Source organism: Malus domestica, chromosome 05 (genome assembly GCF_042453785.1).
Source record: "Malus domestica chromosome 05, GDT2T_hap1".
NCBI classification, from domain to species: Eukaryota; Viridiplantae; Streptophyta; class Magnoliopsida; order Rosales; family Rosaceae; genus Malus; species Malus domestica.
Genome location: NC_091665.1, coordinates 46,662,469 through 46,684,230, shown reverse-complemented (window position 1 = coordinate 46,684,230; position 21,762 = coordinate 46,662,469). Strand labels below are relative to the sequence as shown.

Below are 21,762 nucleotides of genomic sequence, written 5' to 3'. Positions count from 1 at the left end.
TCGTCACGAATCTTCGACGATAAGAAAGCTCAGGTAATAAAACCTGGAATGTGAAAACAAGACAAAGGTGAGTGGCCCTGTAAATAAAATTTTAATAGAAACCATATAAAACATTATAACCCCTCGCTACAACACCTGTATAATTTTCAGAAAAATCATAAATATACCATAACACAACATCTTATCAGCAATATCAAATAATTATGTGATTAATAACTCATACTAGTACGCAAGTCGGAGTCACCTATGGTGACCTGTACAAATTACCCATATCTCATCACATATAATAGTTCATCACATATTTCATCACCACATATGCTAGCTTATCACATATCTCATCACATATGCTAGTTCATAACATATTCATCACATATGCTAGTTTATCACATATTCATCACATATGCTAGTTTATCACATATTCATCACATATGCTAGCTTATCACATATCTCATCACATATGTTAGTTTATCACATATTCATCACATATGCTAGCTTATCACATATTCATCACATATGCTAACTCATAAATCGGAGTCACCTCTAGTGACTTGTACGACTTATCCATAGCTCAATAAGTATACCTGCACACGAGTCGGAACCACCTAAAGTGGTCTATATGACAAGACTGGTGTAAATAAATACGCTCAAGTGCTACGATCACGTGAAGACTGTGCGAATAATTGCGGGTCACCTATGAGTCGGAACCACCTATAGTGGTCTATACGACAAGACTATGCACCTACCTTGGATCCAAGGTGAGCGTAGGTGCGGGAGGTAAACATCACGTGAAGGACTGTGCTCTGGCCACGGACGGGAGCACTAACACCGGGGTGCAGGTTTATGAGCTCTCAATGCATCTCAACATAACATGTATGATTCATGAGCAACCCGTATGACAGTGCCGGGGTTGCTTAAGACATAATATAGTCATGCCATAACCCCATCATGTCAACTAATACCATAAACTCACCTAAACTTACCTGGGTGTCCTGAGTTCACCTTCGCGCTTCCAAGCATTTACAATGATTATGTGCAAGTAATATACATATGAATATGCCATGATGCAATCAGAATTCAACCATAACATAGTATTCCTATATATATAAATGGCATAAAATGCATAATCCGTAACGCCTTACTCCCGAACTACTTATTTTAGGAAATAATTATCGATGATAAGCCCAACCAGATACTAGTTTAATTAACTATCATTACTTACGTTTCCTTACTTCAATTTCCTGATTCTTCACACATTGATTTATGACCAATATTTAACCACCAAATCATAAGGTTAAATCTTATATTTTCCACCACTGTCCCTCACATTACTCAATTCCCTAAACAAGGCTATTGTCTCAATTATTTGGTCTCATTTATTGTATGGCTGCATCTAACGTCTCGTTAAACTGCCTACATACCCAAATAGGGATCAAGCCATTCGTAGTTCACAATAATTACTTCAAAGCATTCACAGTAATCGTAAGCCATAATCAATTTATAAACGCTTATGGAATTATCAATCATATATATATATATATATATATATATATATAAAATATATATACGATGGAAAGAAAAAGACCCACTCACATGAGGTCCGCGCTACGACTCCCTGGCACGCATATCGAGACATTGCGAACCATTGTCGCCTATGACCAATTATCAAATCACATCTCAGAGTTCTGATCGATAAAAATACATAATTCACATAAAAACACACCCCTAAGATTTGATCCGGAAGATCCGCATTACGGATTTCCGATCCGTTACTTCTAAAGATCCACATCATGCTTCTAGAACAACATCGTAAAATTTCATTATGATTTAACGGTTGGATCTCTTCCAATTGCCAAAAACCAAGTGGCGGTCAACATTTTATTTTATGAACTTACAAATCCAATTCGGGAAGATCCGTGCTCGGATTACCGATTCGTAAGTTTCTATGTTCCTTAAATATTATGTACTATAATGTATTAAAGTTTGGTGACGATCCAACGGTCGGATCGTCGATTCATATCTTTACTGAGTAACGTATCTTAATGAATTTAGGTCCAAACGATCAACCTACGATATACAATCACCAAAAATGAACTCAAAACATCTAATTTAGCCTAAGAATAACATCGATGGTCCCCTGGCCACGCGCCGCCGCAGGTGGCGGTCGGCCGCCCTGACTCACTGGAAAATCTAACTATTTCAAAAAATTATCAAAATTTACAGGAATGAAGATCTCAATGAGTAGATTAAACTTTATACCTGTGGCCAAGTCCAATTTGGCCTGGAAGAGCCCCAATTTTGCTAAAACCCGTTGGAAACCCTAGAAATGGGTGTTCTTGATTCGTTCCCAATTCGACTCCGACGCTCCAACCAATGATTAGGCATTGTTCTAGGCCTCAAGGGAAGCCTAATGGTACTGGAGATCGACTGTAATTCATTAAAAAATTACGGATTTCCACCATAGAAGCTTTTAGGTATCCCGTCGCAAAACGCTATAGTTTGGTCTAATTTTTGTCCAATCTTGAATGACTGATGAAGGAGAAGGAGTATGAGGGTGATTACAGGTGGTATTTGGGTGAAATTCGCCTAAAAATTGGCTAGAAAACACCGGAATCCAACCTTGTCAAACGGACTGGGTGTGCAGGTCGACTGGATCCGGTGTGATCACACCTCTCTCCCTTCTCTCCCTTCTCTTCCTTCTCTTGTTTCTGATTGGATCTCCTCCTTCCTCTCTCTTCTCCCCATTCGGCCACACTCTCATTTTCTCTCCTATTCCCTATTCTTCTTCCCCCATTTTCATTCTTTTCTGTTTTTCCCTCATTTTTGCCCCCCCCCCCCACACACACCAATAGCCTAATTCAAGTAATAATAATAATAATAATAATAAAAGAAAAATAGTGTAAAATAACTAAAATAGTATTTCATTCCAAATACTTTCGGGTTTGTAACTCAATAAAACTTTAACAGTAACTCCAAAATCATTTCTACCTGTGCCTACGCATCCGTACGATCAAGCTCTATCCAAATACGTCAAGAAACATGACAAAATATACGAGAATCACATATGTCCTCGAAAAAAATCACGCTTTGCCCGTAGGGCGTTTCCGTAATTTCACGCATTAAAATTTTAAAACCATAATTTTTAGGGACAGGGTGTCACATCTAGGCTCAATAAAATAATAAAATAAATATTTGACACATCCATTGGAAAAGAAGAAGATTTAGCACTTGTATTTAATTTACCACATCAACTATCAAATAAAATTTTGACATACTATATTTGACATATCATTTGAAGATGCTCTTAGATGTTTGGTCTAAATAATTCAACCCAAGCATCTAGATGAAAAAGCCCCTAATTTTTATTTATTTTAATGGATGACAATAAATAAAGTCCTATTAAAGGAATATGCAATAAGCTTCTTAGACCATTTCCAATCCTTGGGTATGAAAGAATATAAAACATATGAAATAATTTTTTTTTTTTTTAGTTATTTTAGCTGTGGGATTCAACTCCGCCTATGTCTTACATGGCCGGTCCCAAGCCCGGATAAAGGAGGAGGGGGAGGGCGTCAGGTAGTCGACAGCCGGCACTCCATGATCACGTCGAATCCTTATGAAAATGAATCCAGAACAAAATCGCGCTAAAGCTAGGGCGTCACCCGTAAGTGGCGCGCTGTGTGGCCTGAGCACAGTGATAAGTGAGCAAGGGTCGCTGTATCTCCATCGGCACCCGGATGCAGTGTTAAATGAGCAAGGGGGCCATAGAAACTTCTTTTCGAACGACTCCACTCAAAGTTGTTTGGGAGCATATGCTCCTATCAACTTTACCCGGGACACACAAAAGAAGTACTTTGATCCTATTAGACGGGGGAGGGTGAAGAAGCTAGGACAGAAGGGTAGAGTTCAAGAGAGCAAAATGCGTTTAGGAACGTGGAATATAGGAACCTTAACGGGAAAATCTATGGAAGTAGTGGAAGTTATGGTGAGGAGAAGGATAAATATTATGTGCCTACAAGAAACTAAGTGGGTTGGTAGTAAGGCAAAGGATCTAGAAAACTCAGGGTTTAAACTTTGGTATTCGGGCACAAATAGAACGAGAAACGGTGTTGGCATCATCGTGGACAAGACCTTGGTACAAGATGTTGTAGATGTCAAGAGGGTAGGAGATAGAATCATGGCAATCAAGATTGTAATAGGACAAGAACTTATCAATGTGATTAGTGCGTACGCACCTCAAGTAGGGTTGGATACGAGTTCGAAGGAGAAATTTTGGGAAGATCTTGGAGACTTGGTGCAAGGAATTGCTCAGACGGAGAAGTTATTTATAGGAGGAGATTTAAATGGACACGTGGGCAGGGAGACAGGCAACTATGGAGGTTTTCATGGTGGCCATGGTTTTGGGGAGAGAAACGAGGATGGGGAAGCTATCTTGGATTTTGCAATGGCATATGATCTCTTCTTAGCCAACACCTTCTTTAAGAAGAGAGAAGAACATGTGATCACCTACAAGAGTGGGTCGTCAAAAACACAAATAGATTTTCTTCTAATGAGGAAAGGGGATCGTATAACTTGTAAGGATTGCAAAGTTATACCAGGAGAGAGCGTGGCTAATCAACATCGCTTGTTGGTGATGGATGTACATATCAAAAGAGTAAGACAAAAGAACAAGACTTGGAAGTGCCCAAGGACTAGATGGTGGAATCTAAAAGAAGAAAAACAAGCCATTTTCAAAGAGAAGGTAATCACCCAATGTGTGTGGGATAGAGAGGGGGAAGCTAGCCAAATGTGGGATTCCATGGCTAGTTGTATCCGAAAAGTAGCAAAAGAGGTATTAGGAGAGTCCAAGGGCTTTGCCCCACACCAAAAGGAATCTTGGTGGTGGAATGAGGAGGTACAAACAAAGGTGAAGGCTAAGAAGGAATGTTGTAAAGCCTTATACAAGGAGAGGACTGATGAAAATGGTGAAAGGTATAGAAAAGCGAAGCAAGAGGCGAAGAAAGCTGTCAGAGAAGCTAAGTTAGCGGCTTACGACGATATGTATAAACGACTAGATACCAAAGAAGGAGAGTTGGATATCTATAAACTATCTAGAGCAAGGGAAAAGAAGACAAGGGACCTAAACCAAGTGAGGTGCATCAAGGATGAGGATGGAAAGGTTCTTGCTACAGAGAACGCGGTTAAAGACAGATGGAGAGGTTATTTTCATAATCTTTTCAATGAAGGACATGAAATGAGTGCTTCTTTAGGGGAGTTGAGTAACTCAGAAGAGTGTAGAAACTACTCTTTTTATCGTCGAATCCGGAAGGAAGAAGTGGTTGTAGCTTTGAAGAAGATGAAGCATAAAAAAAGCAATAGGCCCAGACGATATACCAATCGAAGTGTGGAAACTTTTGGGAGAGACAGGTATAACATGGCTCACTGACCTTTTCAATAGGATTTTGAAAACGAAGAAGATGCCAAATGAGTGGCGAATGAGCACTTTGGTGCCTATCTACAAGAATAAGGACGACGTACAAAATTGCACGAACTATAGGGGTATTAAGCTAATGAGTCATACAATGAAGCTCTGGGAGAGAGTCATTGAGCATAGATTAAGGCAAGAGACACGGGTTTCGGACAACCAATTCGGGTTCATGCCAGGGCGCTCAACCATGGAGGCAATCTATCTCTTACGAAGACTGATGGAAAGATATAGAGATGGGAAAAAGGATTTACACATGGTCTTTATAGATTTGGAAAAAGCGTATGATAGGGTCCCAAGAGACATTCTTTGGAGGATTTTAGAGAAGAAAGGAGTACGAGTAGCATATATCCAAGCTATAAAGGATATGTATGAAGGAGCAAAGACTGCCGTAAGAACTCATGAAGGACAAACCGAAAGCTTTCCCATAACTGTAGGATTACATCAAGGCTCATCCTTAAGTCCTTACCTTTTTGCGTTGGTAATGGATGAGTTAACACGACATATTCAAGATGATATTCCTTGGTGTATGCTTTTCGCAGACGATATAGTGTTGATAGATGAAACTCAGGAAGGGGTAAATGCAAAGCTTAACCTTTGGACAGAAGTGTTGGAATCTAAAGGTCTTCGCCTAAGCCGATCAAAGACAGAATATATGGAGTGCAAGTTCAGTGCAAATGGAGGCCAAAACGAGTTAGGGGTGAGGATCGGAGATCAAGAAATACCAAAGAGCGACCGTTTTCGTTACCTAGGATCTATCTTGCAAAAGAACGGAGAATTAGATGGAGATCTCAACCATAGAATACAAGCTGGATGGATGAAGTGGAAGAGTGCATCCGGCGTGTTGTGTGACCGCCGTATGCCACTGAAGCTCAAGGGAAAATTTTATAGGACGGCAATAAGGCCGGCGATGCTGTATGGCACAGAATGTTGGGCGGTGAAACATCAACACGTACACAAAATGGGTGTAGCGGAGATGAGGATGCTTCGTTGGATGTGTGGGCACACGAGAAAGGATAAGATTAGGAATGAGGATATCCGAGGTAAAGTAGGAGTAGCCGAAATTGAAGGAAAGATGAGAGAAAATCGGTTACGGTGGTTTGGACATGTGCAAAGAAGGCCTACTGACGTTCCGATTAGAAGATGCGACTATGGGACAGATGTTCAGGGCCGAAGGGGTAGAGGAAGACCTAGGAAAACTTTGGAAGAGACTCTAAGAAAAGACTTAGAGTACTTGGATCTAACGAAGGACATGACACAGGATCGAGCACAATGGCGTTCTAAAATTCATATAGCCGATCCCACTCAGTGACGTGGATTTTCCAAGTCTCCAACCGAGAAGTTTTCCTCACTCGGGAAATTAAGGGAACACTACCCCAACCTACATGCTCCACTCAGAAAGCTTCAACATACAAGCTTTAACAAAAGAAAATTCAAAGAACTTAGCGAAGAAGGCTTTGGTGTATTTAACACAATACGTTGAAATGAAGGAAAGCTTATTTATTGATATCCCCGATAAGCTACAAATATGTACATATACATGAGTCAAAATAAGCACACAAGAGGGAGCCTTTACAAAGGTTGCTTAGGAGAAGTCTCAGCAGTCGGTAGAGCCCCAGAAAGAGAAGGCACCGGAGGGGGATCATTTGGAGCCTCAGTACTGGACAGAACCCTAGAAGGAGGAGGCATCAGAGGTTGATCATTTGGAGCTTCATTACGCGGTACAGCCCCAGAAGACGAAGGCAATAAATGCCTTTGGAACAAACCCACAAATCTCTGATGATCAAGTAAAACCTGACCATCAGTTTCCTTCATCTGGTCAAGCTTCCTCTTCATGTTTGTAGCATAGTCATGTGCGAGCCGGTGCAACTGTTTATTCTCATGCTTGAGCCCTCTAATCTCCTGTTTGAGACTCATCACTTCAGCCGCCAATGATTCAACTTGGCGGGTTCGAGCAAATAGGCGTTGGGCCATATTAGACACAGAACCTGCACACTGAACACTGAGAGCCAGCGAATCCTTCACAGCTAACTCATCAGACCGTTTGGAAAGTAGTCTGTTATCTTTGGGAGTGAGAAGGTTCCTGGCCACCACCGCAGCGGTCATATCATTCTTCATCACGGAATCCCCAACGGTAAGAGGACCAGTAGGGGAGACGAAGGATGGGCGCCATATGTTGTCTGGAGAAGGCGGGGCTGCCTCTTCAACAAGGTTCAAGTCAAAACGACGGTCGGAGGGGCCAGACATTTTCAAAGGTGTTGAAGAGAGAAGAGGTCGGACAAATCAAGATCTTAAAAGTGCAAGAATGAAGCTTCTACTGGTGGAGATTCAAGTGTGCTTTGGAACTTAATGCCAGCCCCTATAAAAATCTGCACTCGACGAAGCTTCAGAAATCGAAGAGGCGCCTGCTCAGAAATCGAAGAGGCGTTTGCTTTCTCAAAAGTTGGGCTGCTCAAAGACCACGAAGGCCGATCTCAAAAATCGAAGAGGCGCTCGCTTTCTCAAAAGCTGGGCTCCCCAGAGACCACGAGGGCCGATCTCAGAAATCGAAGAGGCACCTACTTTTCCAGCCTTTTCCAGCCTTGTCAGCACCTGTCATACGCACACTCAGTTTTGCGGAAATTATGGGCATTCTGTCAAAGACTTCTGGGGAAGTAGAAAACACATGAATCTTACTGTTCAATCACCCACTTCCCACACGCAACAATAGCTCATGGGTACCACAGATAACTTTGCCAAAGTTCTTTGCCAAAGTTGAGCACGTGAAGCTTGCAGCTCCCACTACATCGCTCTGACCAAGAAGGGTAAAAGAATAGCAAAGAAACAGCACTAACAAAGTTTAGACCCATAAATTTCGAAGGTCTAGCTACCATATTATTACCCACAAGGGTAAAGGAACAGTACCACTGCTGGATAATTGGAAAGTCCCTGTGTGTCAACCTCTGTGCTTCGTGGCAAGGTAGACTAGCAAACATGCCCAACCTTTACTCACATTCGAGAAAACACTCCCAATAAGATTGCTTGCTCCAAAATCGAAGAGGCACCGTCCTCCGAATCTCGAGAGCCAGACTCCCAACATGACTACTTTCTTAAAAATCGAAGAGAGGGTAAAGGAACAGTACCATTGCTGGATAATTGGAAAGTCCCTATGTGTCAACCTCTGTGCTTCGTGGCAAGGTAGACTAGCAAACATGCCCAACCTTTACTCACATTCGAGAAAACACTCCCAACAAGATTGCTTGCTCCAAAATCGAAGAGGCACCGCCCTCCGAATCTCGAGAGCCAAACTCCCAACATGATTACTTTCTCAAAAATCGAAGAGACACTGCTCCCCGAATCTCGAGAGCCAGACCCCCAGCATGATTGCTTTCTCAAAAATCGATGAGGCATTGTTCTCCGAATCAATCGAAGAGGCGCTCGCTTTCTCAAAAGCTGGGCTGCTCAGAGACCACGAGGGCCGATCTCAGAAATCGAAGAGGCACCTACTTTTCTAGCCTTGTCAGCACCTGTCACATGCACACTCAGCTTTGCAGAAATTATGGGCATTCTGTCGAAGACTTCTGGTGAAGTAGAAAGCACATGAATCTTACTGTTCAATCACCCACTTCCCACACGCAACAATAGCTTATGGGTACCACAAATAACTTTGCCAAAGTTCTCTGCCAAAGTTGAGCACGTGAAGCTTGCAGCTCCCACTACATCGCTCTGACCAAGAAAGGTAAAAGAATAGCAAAGAAACAGCACTAACAAAAGTTTAGACACATAAATTTTGAAGGTCTAACTACTATATTATTACCCACAACTGTAAAGGAACAGTACCACTGCTGGATAATTGGAAAGTCCCTGTGTGTCAACCTCTGTGCTTCGTGGCAAGGTAGACTAGCAAACATGCCCAACCTTTACTCACATTCGAGAAAACACTCCCAATAAGATTGCTTGCTCCAAAATCGAAGAGGCACCGTCCTCCGAATCTCGAGAGCCAGACTCCCAACATGACTACTTTCTCAAAATCGAAGAGAGGGTAAAGGAACAGTACCATTGCTGGATAATTGGAAAGTCCCTGTGTGTCAACCTTTGTGCTTCGTGGCAAGGTAGACTAGCAAACATGCCTAACCTTTACTCACATTCGAGACAACACTTCCAACAAGATTGCTTGCTCCAAAATCGAAGAGGCACCACCCTCCGAATCTCGAGAGCCAGACTCCCAACATGATTACTTCCTCAAAAATCGAAGAGACACTGCTCTCCGAATCTCGAGAGTCATACCCCCAGCATGATTGCTTTCTCAAAAATCGAAGAGGCATCGTTCTCCGAATCTCGAGAGCCAGATACCACAGACCACTTTTTCAAAGTGCTCTGACAGAGTTAAAACATGTGAAACTGGCAGCTCCCACTACCGTGCTATGACCAAGCAGGGTAAAGGAATAGCATTACTACTTGTTGTTCGGGAGACTCCTATATATGTCGACCTCCATCCCCAACGGACAGGCAGACCTGCAAAAATGCTCAACCCTTCATCATATCTGAGAGGGCACTCCCAACGAAGCCTTTCGAAATATTCAGCTTTCTTTCCCCCCGATAATACCTCTGCAAACAAGCTATACTAGAGCAAGAATATCTCATATCATCAGGGTTAAAAGCAAGAGTATCCCATATCATGCTTTTTCCCTGTCTTTTCTTTTGGCCTTGTTTTTACCTGCAAGACAAGGAGAAAGAGAGCAATCAGTCAGCACTTGGAATCAAGCTTCCAGCCAGGAACTGACTGCCTGGAACCCCTTACCTGATTACTTACCTGGCATTGCTCTCGAGTACTCATCTTCAACATCTTATGTTTCCAGGGAAGATTCCGCATCTGCTTGAGGAACAGATAGGGCAAGTGCGAAGGATACAAGGAAGCATGTGGAGACAAGCGTAACAGCACACGTGCCGATACATTCATTACTCTGTCAAAAGCAAAAGTATCCCATATCAGCAGGGTGGAACGTACTCTAGATTTGATGGACTTGTTTTGACCCTCAAATTCTTCAGTCGGCCTTATACTCTGGAGGAAACCAGAAAACCCTCCAGCTCAGTTCAAGAATAAGCCTGTGGAAAGTTACTTCTTCAAAAGCAAAAGTATCTCATATCATCTCTTCTCATTTTTCTTCTCTTTATCCTTCATGCTGCTGCAAGATGGGGAGAAGGTGAACAATCAGTCGGAGCTCTGATTGCTTACCTTGTCTGTCACCTCTTTCAGCAGACCCCCTAGCTCGGCGACTTGGGGGACTCCTACTACATGGTTTGTATCGCGCTTGACCAAGCCTGAAACTACAAGTAAGCTTCAAGTGAAATTGATACATTACCTTGTGCATCTCCACCAGTTAAAGATACCACCCCTGGATGGAGGAAGAGTACTTCCAGAGAAGATGCCACATCTACCTATGAGACAGATAAGGCAAGTCAAGACGACACCACACTCCGATACTTAGAAGTTTCGTGATTACGAGATCATTCTCCCACAATATTTCTTAATGTCATTTGTACTAAATCATTCACTTGTACTCACTAAATGAGAGCTTGAACCTATGTACTTGTGTAAACCCTTCACAATTAATGAGAACTCTTCTATTCCGTGGACGTAGCCAATCTGGGTGAACCACGTACATCTTGTGTTTGCTTTCCTATCTCTATCCATTTATATACTTATCCACACTAATGACCGGAGCAATCTAGCGAAGATCACAAAAAGCGATCGTTTTCGCTACCTAGGATCTATCTTGCAAGAGAACGGAGAATTAGATGGAGATCTCAACCATAGAATACGAGCTGAATGGAAAGAGTGCATCCGGCGTGTTGTGTGACCGTCGTAGGCCATTGAAGCTCAAGGGAAAATTTTATAGGACGGCAATAAGGCTAGCGATGTTGTATGGCACAGAATGTTGGGTGGTGAAGCATCAACACGTACACAAAATGGGTGTAGCAGAGATGAGGATGCTTCGTGGGATGTGTGGGCACACGAGAAAGGATAAGATTGGGAATGAGGATATCCGAGGTAAAGTAGGAGTAGCCGAAATTGTAGGAAAGATGAGAGAAAATCGGCTCCGGTGATTTTGAACATGTGCAAAGAAGGCCGACTGACGCTCTGGTTCGAAGATGTGACTACGGGACAGAGGTTCAGGGCCGAAGGGGTAGAGGAAGACCTAGGACAACTTTGGAAGATACTCTAAGAAAAGACTTAGAGTACTTGGATCTAACGGAGGACATGACACAAAACCGAGCGCAATGGCGTTCTAGGATTCATATAGCCGACCCCACTTAGTGGGAAAAGGCTTTGTTGTTGTTGTTGTTGTATTTTAGCTGTGGGATTCAAATTTGAACCGTTAAATCTTTTTTTATTGAATTTAATCATATTACATCTTAACTGTTGGATTCAATGAATTTACAAATATAAAACTAAAAAAAATACACATATATACTTATGGAAAATTCTGACCTAAATTTCCTCAAAAGAAAAGAGTTTTTGGTCTAAGGGTTAGAACAAGTTAGGGTAATTGTAGGGTCAAAACTCATATTTGGCCCAGTCCTGGCCAGTGGGCTTCAGACACCACTAAATTCGGCCTAAATCCTGGCCTGAATATGACTTTTTTTTTTTAGTTTTAACACATTAACAAATAAAATTGGGGAAGAGGAGAAATAGAAGAGGAATTTTGAGACTTACTCCAAGAGTTGGAGTTGGTATTAGAATCTAAAATTTAAGTCTTACTTCAAGAGTTAGAGCAGGTCCTATAATAAGAATAAAATTCATATGAATATTTGTTCATAAAAAAAAAAATCATCATACGAATATCAGCAATGGGATAAGCAAACAAGTTTCCCTGCTCGATCTACTTGATTGATTCTCTCTCTCTCTCTCTCTATATATATATATGCACTATGCAGCAGCACAACCACACAGAAAAAGAAAAAAAAACTGCTATTCATATGGTGATGCTGATTCCTGAAAAGATGAATAATTTACAAGTACATGTGACTTCTCCAGACATGTATTCGTACACAACATGAAATACATAGTTAGGAACAAATGAAACCGATAAAGGGAAAAGAAAAATCAAAATGTATACAGAAAGAATATAACCTTAAAGCTGTTCCTTTAGAACCAAAAATAAATAAATAATCCTACCAAGAAAGAAAGGCAAACCTGTGGCATTTTATAGCAAATTGCCCAAAACACTTCAAAATTACCACAAGAGCCATTCTATGGATTGATGTTGCACTCTCGCATGTACGTATGATCATAGTCAACAAATTTTGCCCAGTAATTTCGGTATTTCGGTATGCCTATCTCAAGCCACGGTTTCATGTTGCCATTGTAATGTATTACAGCTGCTCCATCAATTTCCTTCTGGTTAACACTAGGGTTATAACCAAGGCCCAGCACGTGCCAGGAGCGGTCCAGTGGGTATGTGCGTTTCCAAAACGTTATGAGACCAGGTGGTAGCGTTCCCAACTTCCACAGTTGTCTATCATGATTCTGTGCACAAAAACTTCGTTCAGACTAGGAAACAATTTAATTCAAGTCATTAAAGTATAGCTCTCATCAGAGAATGCTGGAAGGGGGCAACAAGCAAGACGTCTTAGAGGTATGATAATATTGGTCTAATTAATGCTAATACACTCTTAGAGCTCTAAATCTCTGTGTGAATAGATATGTTATCCCAACAGTTTACATGACCATCAGTCGATTGATGCCTATGGTGCTCTGAGAATCAACTAGTTTCCAGTCAAGATTCAAAAACTTTATTGCACATTTATATTAAAATGCCAACGAAAGTTAAATAGTCAAGTCAATCATTTCATATTTCCACAAAAAAAAAAAGAAAAAAAAAATTGAAACCATTTTGCTTACCAGCTTCTGCCATCCGTGGTACACTTCTGTGATGTTTTGCTTCTTCCATTCCTCCAAATCAAATATATTCATACCATATGCCCATCCACAAGCATGGGCATCAAAATTCTTTGAGATTAGAGGATTTGAAAAGTTAAGATACCGATCAAAGCGATGGAAGCTTTCTCCACAAGTCTCCACAGCACCATTAACATTTCCCTTCAAGTCAAGGGACCATAGTGCAGTAAGATCCTTCTTTACAACTACGTCATCATCCAAGAATAGAACTTTGTTGAGCTTCGGGAAGATCTCTGGAAGGTAAAAGCGGAGATGGTTCAGGATAGACAAGTACTTTGGGTTTCGGAACTTCAAATTTGAATCAGAATTGGTCCGATGAGTCCTAAAGTAATAATCTATCATGGATGCAGAACCCAACTGCTTCATAACTGGACTGTAGCTTGTATTCAACCATGAAAATTCTTCAGTGTTTTGAACCTGAATAGTGGCCTGGCCCGGTGGATTTACCAAAAACCACATTCTCATAGCAGCATAATTGAGCCTGTCAGTGACAATGTGGAAAACATGGTTTGCAGGGTCCTGTCAATGTTCCAAGCAGGGTAGTCAGGTAAAGATGTCAACCAAAAGAATAGGTCCTGACATGGACAATAGATTCTTGATTGGTACACTAAGGTTCTTTTTACTTAATCGTTCTTTATAATTTTCTTTTACTTGCAACCAGGACAGCAGAAAAAACATGAGAATCTCACTACATCACCTTAGCATGGGTGACAGTTGAGTTTACAACAACCGCTGCAGCCAATACATTGTCCGAGAATAATGCATAATGGTACATCCGGGAATCTTCTAATTTCTCTTGATTGGGAAACTTCTGCTGAGAAGAATTTAAGGTATAGTACTCAGTGGTAAGGCGCAATGGAAGACAGTGAAGTCCCTTTGGAAGTGTTTTTGCAGTTAATTGCGTCAAGAACATAGCCTGCTTCTTGTGCACCCGGAGTTGCTCTTCCATTGAATGGAGCATAGCCCGAAGCTTTTTCACCATAGCAGCACAGCTGTCTTGAATCTGCTTTCCTTTAGTCAATGTCTGTTCCATTGCCTTCAACTTGTCGTAGGCGCTGTATTAGTAGCAATAATTGTTACGGAATAAATTAAACAAAACAAAGAAAAGGGAGTTTTAGGTGGAAATAGAAATATAGAAAGATAAAATGTTACATTTTAAACAGGGAACTAATAAGGATATCAACAAGTATATAATATATTCATGCACAAAAAGGAACAACAAACTTGGGTCAGGTAGCAGTGCTACTTTCTTTTAAGAGAAGACATACTTCCTTGGGAGATCAGAATCCTTGCTTGCATCCCCAAGTGTTTTTTGAACTTCTTTTATCCGCAGCCGAATCTCCCTTGTGAAATGGGGGTTGTTTCTTGTGGCTGGAAGAGATAGGTAAACCTTTGCCCTGATAAGCTGGTCTTTAAAATGTCGTACCCGTCCATTTGGGATAGCCGTTTCATCATTTTGTTTTGCAGTCATAGTTTTTGTGGGTCTTCTTCGATCAACCTTGCTGGAGGTTTGAGTGGATTGTTGCTCAGGTTTTGTTTCCTAAAAGAAGAAGCAGAGCCACGAAAGAAGAGAGAAACAAGAAGCATGAATCAATCTCTTATCTAATTCCAAGAAGGAAGGAAATTCTAAAACAAGTTAGTACAAAAAAATAGATTCTATTTATTGCATAAACATTCACATTTGGCAATTAGAAGTTTGAAAAAGGACAAGCATTTCTAATAGTGAGCCAGGAGTAGCATTGGTCTAAAGGGAATGGAAGAATCGATACCCTAGTCCGAGAGGCATCATCAATATTTTGCTCAGAAGCTCCTATTTTGGCATCGGACTCGGACTCCGACAGAAACTGATTTCCTTGCTCAAGTGTTTGAGTGACCTGTCTGATCGGGTCATATGTTTGAGACAGATCCGGGTCAGTGGTGGTAGATAACATTCTAGCTGATACATGCTCCATGGAGTCGACTAACAGCCCATCTAAGAAGTAAATGGAGATCCTCTAATTAAAAAGAAGAAATCACAGAAATAAAAAAGGGGGCAGGCAGGCAGGCAGGCAGGCAGGCACTCAGTTGAGGAGTAAAATAAATGATGATAACCTTGATGTGGATGAGAGTGATTGGGGTGGGCGGAGGTCCCCTTTGCCCCTGGTAATGAATCAGAGGAGTTGTCGGAATATACGACTCCTTCTGGTTCTTTAAGCCTTGTGGTTGCGGATGACTCCTATGCTCAAGAAACAAAAAGCACAAATAAGGATCTGAAAGTTGAGTCCTTCATTTGTGTGTGAATATGTGAATGTGTGTGGTGCTAGAAAAGGAAGAAGGGAATGTAATTAGAGATAAACCTGAGGAAGCAGACTTAGACGGGCAGTAGTATGAGCCGCATTTGCAGGCTGTGAAGAAATTTCAAAAATTCAAAGACATTAACTCAACCAACAAGAAAGAGGTCATCGAGAACCAAAACAAAAAGGAAACAACTTACAAAGGCTGTAACATCTTCAACGAAATCGTCGTCTCCAGCTGCAGAGAAAAGAAAAGGAGCAGCATTGGGATTTAGGGATTATTTAATTTTAAAAAGAAAAAAGGGATTAGAAGAAGAAGAAGAAGAAGAAGAAGTTGTTAGATGACAGACTTACAGGAGGAGGAGGAAGAGGCCTGGATGGAGATGGAGGCAAGGCGATCAGTGTAAAGAGTAATGGGAGCAATAACCGTTACAAACAACATGACCATCACCACATTCCTCACCATCATCTTTTCTTTTCTAAAAATAAAAAAAGAAATGGAAGTCACCGACACGACACCCAGAGGCACTCGCAGTTGGGAGATTTTTGGGGCAAACAGCCGTCGCAGCTCTTCTTAATGCAGCGGTGGTAGTGGTTTCTCCTTCTCCTCTGGTGGTGGATTGAATGATAGATTTGATTATCCTTCCTTCGACTTCGATCCCTCTCTCGCCGATCTCCCTCGAAAAGTAAAGGTAATGGAACAATATAAATTTAAGTCGTCGCCGCCGTCGTCGTCTAAGTTCTAACCCAAACAAATAACAAGCAGAGAGCAAATGATAAACGGACGGACAGTCACTCGACTCGCTCTCTTTCCCTTCCTACAACTTACAACTCAAAACTTCAACAACAAAACGGAAAGATACGAACTGAGAAGTGCAGACGGCAGAGAGACAAAAAAAAGTCGAAACATTTATAAAAATAATTAAAATTTAAATTATATATAGAATTGTAGTCATCTTTTTTTAAAGTTAGGATAATTACAATAAAAAGTGCTAATATATTTAAATTTTCACTTTTATATTAACTTTTAGCTATAACTAGTTTAAACTTGGAAATGTGAATATAATTCTATATAGATTTTCAAAATTTTCAACAAAATTGGCGGGTCCTCTCTTAATAAATAAAACAAAAATAGTTATAATAGTTGGATGGAATATTGATGATAGACAGAAGCCCACTTATTACAAATATAGAATAAATACCACTTGGTTTTGCAATATTACACATTAACCATGAGATCTTGTACGCTTTTGCGTTTTTGGCCAAGTTAGCAAAGAATAATCAATAATCCCAGCGCGCGAGCAGGCCGCGTCAACGACTCAACAACACGTGAGATACTGCCACGTACGTCAACACCAAGATACCCGTGATTGAAGCTGGGCGCTGTTTTTTCCTTTATTTATTTATTTGTTTAATGAGATAATCTCCTACACTGGAAGAGTGAAACTGAAATTGAACACAGCAAAGGAAACGAGGAGAAATTATTAGATATTACAGTACCACCACGTGGTACTGGAACTAACCAATAAGTACCTGACACGAGACAGAATATTAAGGAGTGAGATTGTCTACCCTACTGTTTGGGTGCCCTTCTCATCCCCTTCTATTTTGTGTGGTCACGGTTAAACCACGTCAACATTATATTAATTTTTTTTATAGAGATAATAAGACAAAAAACAATAAGAATATAAAATGTTGACGTGGCTTAACCGTGACCGCACAAATAGGAGGGGATGGAAAGGGCACCCAAACATGAGGGCGGACAATCTGCCTCCGAATATTAAATGCTTCAATCAGATCATCCCAGAATCGACGGAGCATGTCCTTTTCCTATGTTCTTGGACTATCGGCGTTTGGTTTGCAAGCTCACTCACTTATTGAATTAACAGATCAAGCATCACAACTTTTGATGACTAGTTTTTAGCTCTAAAGAGAACTGTGGGCCATATCTCTGATACCCAATCTTGGGTATATACCACGGCTTCCTTTATATGTTGGGAAATATGGAAAGCAAGGTGTAATTGCACTTTCAATTGTTTAGTCCCTTCACCAGAATATACCGCTGATAAGGCCTCGCGGGAGCAAATGCTAGTCTTAAGAGATATAGGCTCCCTTCCCCTCAAACTTTAAACTCTCATCACCAGCCTTGGGAACCCCCCTTCATTGGAGTCACAAAGGCTAACTTTGATGAAGCTTGGTCAAGCGAAAACTTTCATTCTAGTTTGGCAGTTATCTTCTGCTCTTCCAGCAGATTTATTGTTACTGGTGCTTCAAGTTCCTGCTTATCTTCCTCGTCTCTCCAAAATGAGGCTAAGGCAGCCCTCCTAGATGTCCATCCACTACAATTTTTAGGATGTGGTCTTTGAATTTGACTTTCTAGAGCTCATCAACAACATCAAGGGTGACTTCAATAATGGAAATTGGACCATGTTTCCCTTGTTACTCCAAATTCGAAATCTCCCTAATCGTTTTCATTCGATCAGCTGGCGATGGATTCCTCATCAAGTAAAATGAGCAACCGATTGGGTTGCTTTGCAATGTAAAAGAGGGATGTGCTCTGATGTTTGGGTCATAAGGCCCCCATCCTCTCTAGTTCACATTTTATCCAAAGATGGTTTCCCTTACCCTCTTAAACCTTTGGAAGCTGAGATTGGATAGGATAGCAGATTGGACCTCAGCTTCGCTTTTGTGTCGTGATCTGCCTTTTTCCCAATCTCAGCTCTAGGAGAGACCTCTTTTGTCTTTCTTTTATTTTGTATTTCTTTCTTTTGATCTGCCTTGTTAAGTTTTATTTCCTTGTATTGCTGTTTGGCTTATGGGCTTTGCCCCTAATGAAAAGTTCTCTCTTGTCCAAAAAAAATCCACCCCTCTAACAGATGAACTCCCACTCATATCTTCAATGACAGTGCCATTTGAATACAAACCATCTTTCAATTTCTAGTTAAATTCGCTCCTTGAAGCAACTTCATTGCTGCAACTACGCTTTGAGATAAGCTTGGGATTAAACTTCTCGTTACTTTTAACATAACTCTTGCTCCTGAAATCTAAAGGCCCTGAATTCCTATTCCCCAATGATTTTACAGGAAACCCACTACCACCATCACTTTCTCGACTACCACCATATTGATCAAAACCATCTAAAACTCCTGTATTCAGACCTCAAACAAGATTTTTGACCCGAAACCCACCTCCGAATCCGGAACCTTTTGGGGTTGTCTCTTCCAGAGCCAGTCCTAAGTTTTTTGGTGCCCAGTGTGAAAGTTCAAAATGTGCCCTTTTTTAATATGGAAACATATGTTTAAAAAAAATATTTAACGAAGGCTGGAACCCAAACGAAGCTAGGAGCTAGGCCATCATGCCCAAATTATATTACTTGATAAAATATACAATAGGGAGACATAGTACCTAAACCTCGATAATCAAAAGTACAATCATATACAACCACTCCTGGCAAAGCTCCTTGAAGTTTCAACCTTTAAGAAATTGTCTTCTGGCATTTTTTGAAACAAAATCATCAATTATATCATCATACTCCAAGTCTTCAATCTCATCATTTTCAATGCATAAAATTGCTAATCCATTTAGCCTATCTTGAGTTATAGTGGTCCACAAGTAAGATTTTAATAATTTCAATTTTGAAAAACTTCTTTTTGCAGATGCACGAGCCATTTCCTATCATAAATTTCACTCGTTCGTAATTTTTTATCATAGTAGTGTGAGGAAATATTTATAGAGAGTTTGTCCTTAGGACAAGTGATATTAGTTTGTCGAATTGGTCCATTTTCTACAAGTAAGTCTCTCGAATTAACATCTTTCTCCACATAACCACCAATTTCATGATCATGAGACTCCCCAACAAAATTTGAGAGAAAATGATGTTGGTGAAGACCAACATCATTTTCTCTCAAATTTTCAACCGACTCATTTTTTGTAGAAAAAAATTTATTAAAAGATCCTCTTAAACTTTCGGCAATTTCATTATCCTTTGCCTTTTTTTTCATTTTCATATTACCAGAGAGTTGTTTCCTAAAAGACATGACTTCGATAATTTGTTTACAAAAATTACCTACACATGATATAACAAAAATTTCCTATCAAAATTATCATTCCAACACATATTATATATTATAAAAACCCTAACATCTATTATATATTATAAAAGCACTAACACATAGTCTAACATATTAGAAAATTTGATAAAATTGAACCTAAAAATTGGGTTTGAAATGAAATCAAATAATTTAATTAATCAAGAATTCAATTCATTAACAACAACAATTCTATACGTCAATTATCATATAATTCTATGTCACTTGCAAAATTTTATATTAAATTATGAATTAATAATTCAAATTAAAAAAATTAGTTTACCTCAAAACTCAAAAGAGTTGGTGAATGCATTGAATGAAAAGGACCTTTCGGGCTTGCCGACTTGGAAGCTGCAGCGCAGCAGCTTGCAGTGAGTTTTGAGAGTTAAATTGCTGCACTTGAAGCCAATGGATGGAAGAAAATGACAGAGACGGCATGCATGGTAGTGGGGAAAGTGGGAAACAAAGTGGGGTGGGGAATCAGGAAAAAGGAGGATGTGTTAGGAACTTAAGGTTAACTGGAGACAAGTGGTCCCTTTTATGTTTTTTTTTTGTTTTTTTAAATGACCCAAAACCTGGGATGTTCAACTTTTTTGTCAAACTTGGGCTCTTGCCCTCCAACCCCTATTTTGGACTCTGGATAATTTTTTTTTTCTTATATCTAATTATATGGATTTTTATTTTTGGGTGCCTTTTTCAATTTTAGGCCCTTGACAACTGCCCTAGTAGCACTGGGCTTGGGCCGGACCTGGTCTCTTTTGGCTCACTCAAATTTTTGTTCAAAATCAGCTAAATATATGTAACTTTCATCAATTCTGACCCAAAACCCACCTCCATTTTTAACGCCAATATGGATTTTCGGATCTGGGTTGGACCCAAAAACCTAAGGAGAGTCGCATTCCAAGTCAATCATAGGTTGAAACAGATCAAAGGAGAAGAAAAATGGAGCTAGACTTGGGTGAACGGAAGCACACTCTTTCTCAGTTCAAAAGAGCCTCTGGAGCTTCTCCATCTTGTGATGGCACAATATGGTGGAGCAAAAAATAAGGGGAAACCCCTAACGGCGTAGAGAAAGACTGTACCCAAACGTCAAATTTTCATTTAACATTACTCTATCATGCACTTGTTGGTAGGTACTATCAACTGTCAATGTCACATAATGGTACCATCTAATAATTTCTCAAAAGGAGATGATCGCAACAAATTCACAATCCAAAATCGCAACAAATCCATTTGTTTTAATTCGAAATGCATGCATATATGTATATTCCATTAAGCATATCAACAGCACTCGACACCATATATACATAGGTTAAATAGCCAAAATGGTCCCTAAGATTTGCATAACTCAGCACTTTAGTCCCTAACATTTCAAATCAATAAAAGTGGTCCCCGAGATTGTCCACCATCCATCATTTTGGTCATTTCATTAAGTGTCCCAGAGCTCTTGGCCGGAAGTTTTGGCAATTTTCAAAGCTTCGTAACTCAATCGTTTCTTAACCAAATTCGACCCATAATTTATTAAAATGAAGATAGGAAAGTGTAAAATAATATTATACCTATTCAGAATCCTAATGATAGCCGGAGATGGCCGGAAAATAGCCTCAAAGTTGACTAGTCCAAGGGAAAACTTGAAAACTCGCCGGAAACTAGGTAAACTTTAAACGTTCATAACTTCTTCAATACTCAATGAAATCAAGTGATTCAAAAATGAAAATCATACGTCTCGACGAGATAAAGAGAATGGTACATTTTTTTAAGGCTAACGCACCGTGGTTTGGCCGGAAAATGGCTCGAAAGTGGCTGTCTTTGTCTCAAGTTAGCCACTTTCAAGCCGTTTTCCAGCCAAAAAACGTCGATTTAGCCTTCTAAAAAGGTATCATTCTCTTCATCTCGTCCATAAGTATGATTTTTGTTTTTGAATCACTTGATTTCGTTGAGTATTGAAGAAGTTATGAACATTTAAAGTTTACCCAGTTTTTGGCAAGTTTTCCAGTT

General features: G+C 40.2%; 1 protein-coding gene across 1 annotated transcript; it reads right to left on the bottom strand.

Annotated features, from left to right (window-relative positions):
- Window positions 1-12,400: 12,400 nt before the first annotated feature.
- On the bottom strand, window positions 12,401-16,845 carry LOC103422540 (probable galacturonosyltransferase 4). The gene is made up of 9 exons (XM_008360606.4): window positions 16,031-16,845; window positions 15,877-15,914; window positions 15,740-15,787; window positions 15,495-15,618; window positions 15,173-15,375; window positions 14,672-14,943; window positions 14,101-14,458; window positions 13,347-13,922; window positions 12,401-12,971 (listed from the first exon to the last, which is right to left on the bottom strand). Exons 1-9 carry the CDS (start codon window positions 16,143-16,145, stop codon window positions 12,696-12,698), a joined length of 2,010 nt encoding a protein of 669 aa, XP_008358828.1. The 5' UTR covers window positions 16,146-16,845; the 3' UTR covers window positions 12,401-12,695.
- Window positions 16,846-21,762: the final 4,917 nt, after the last annotated feature.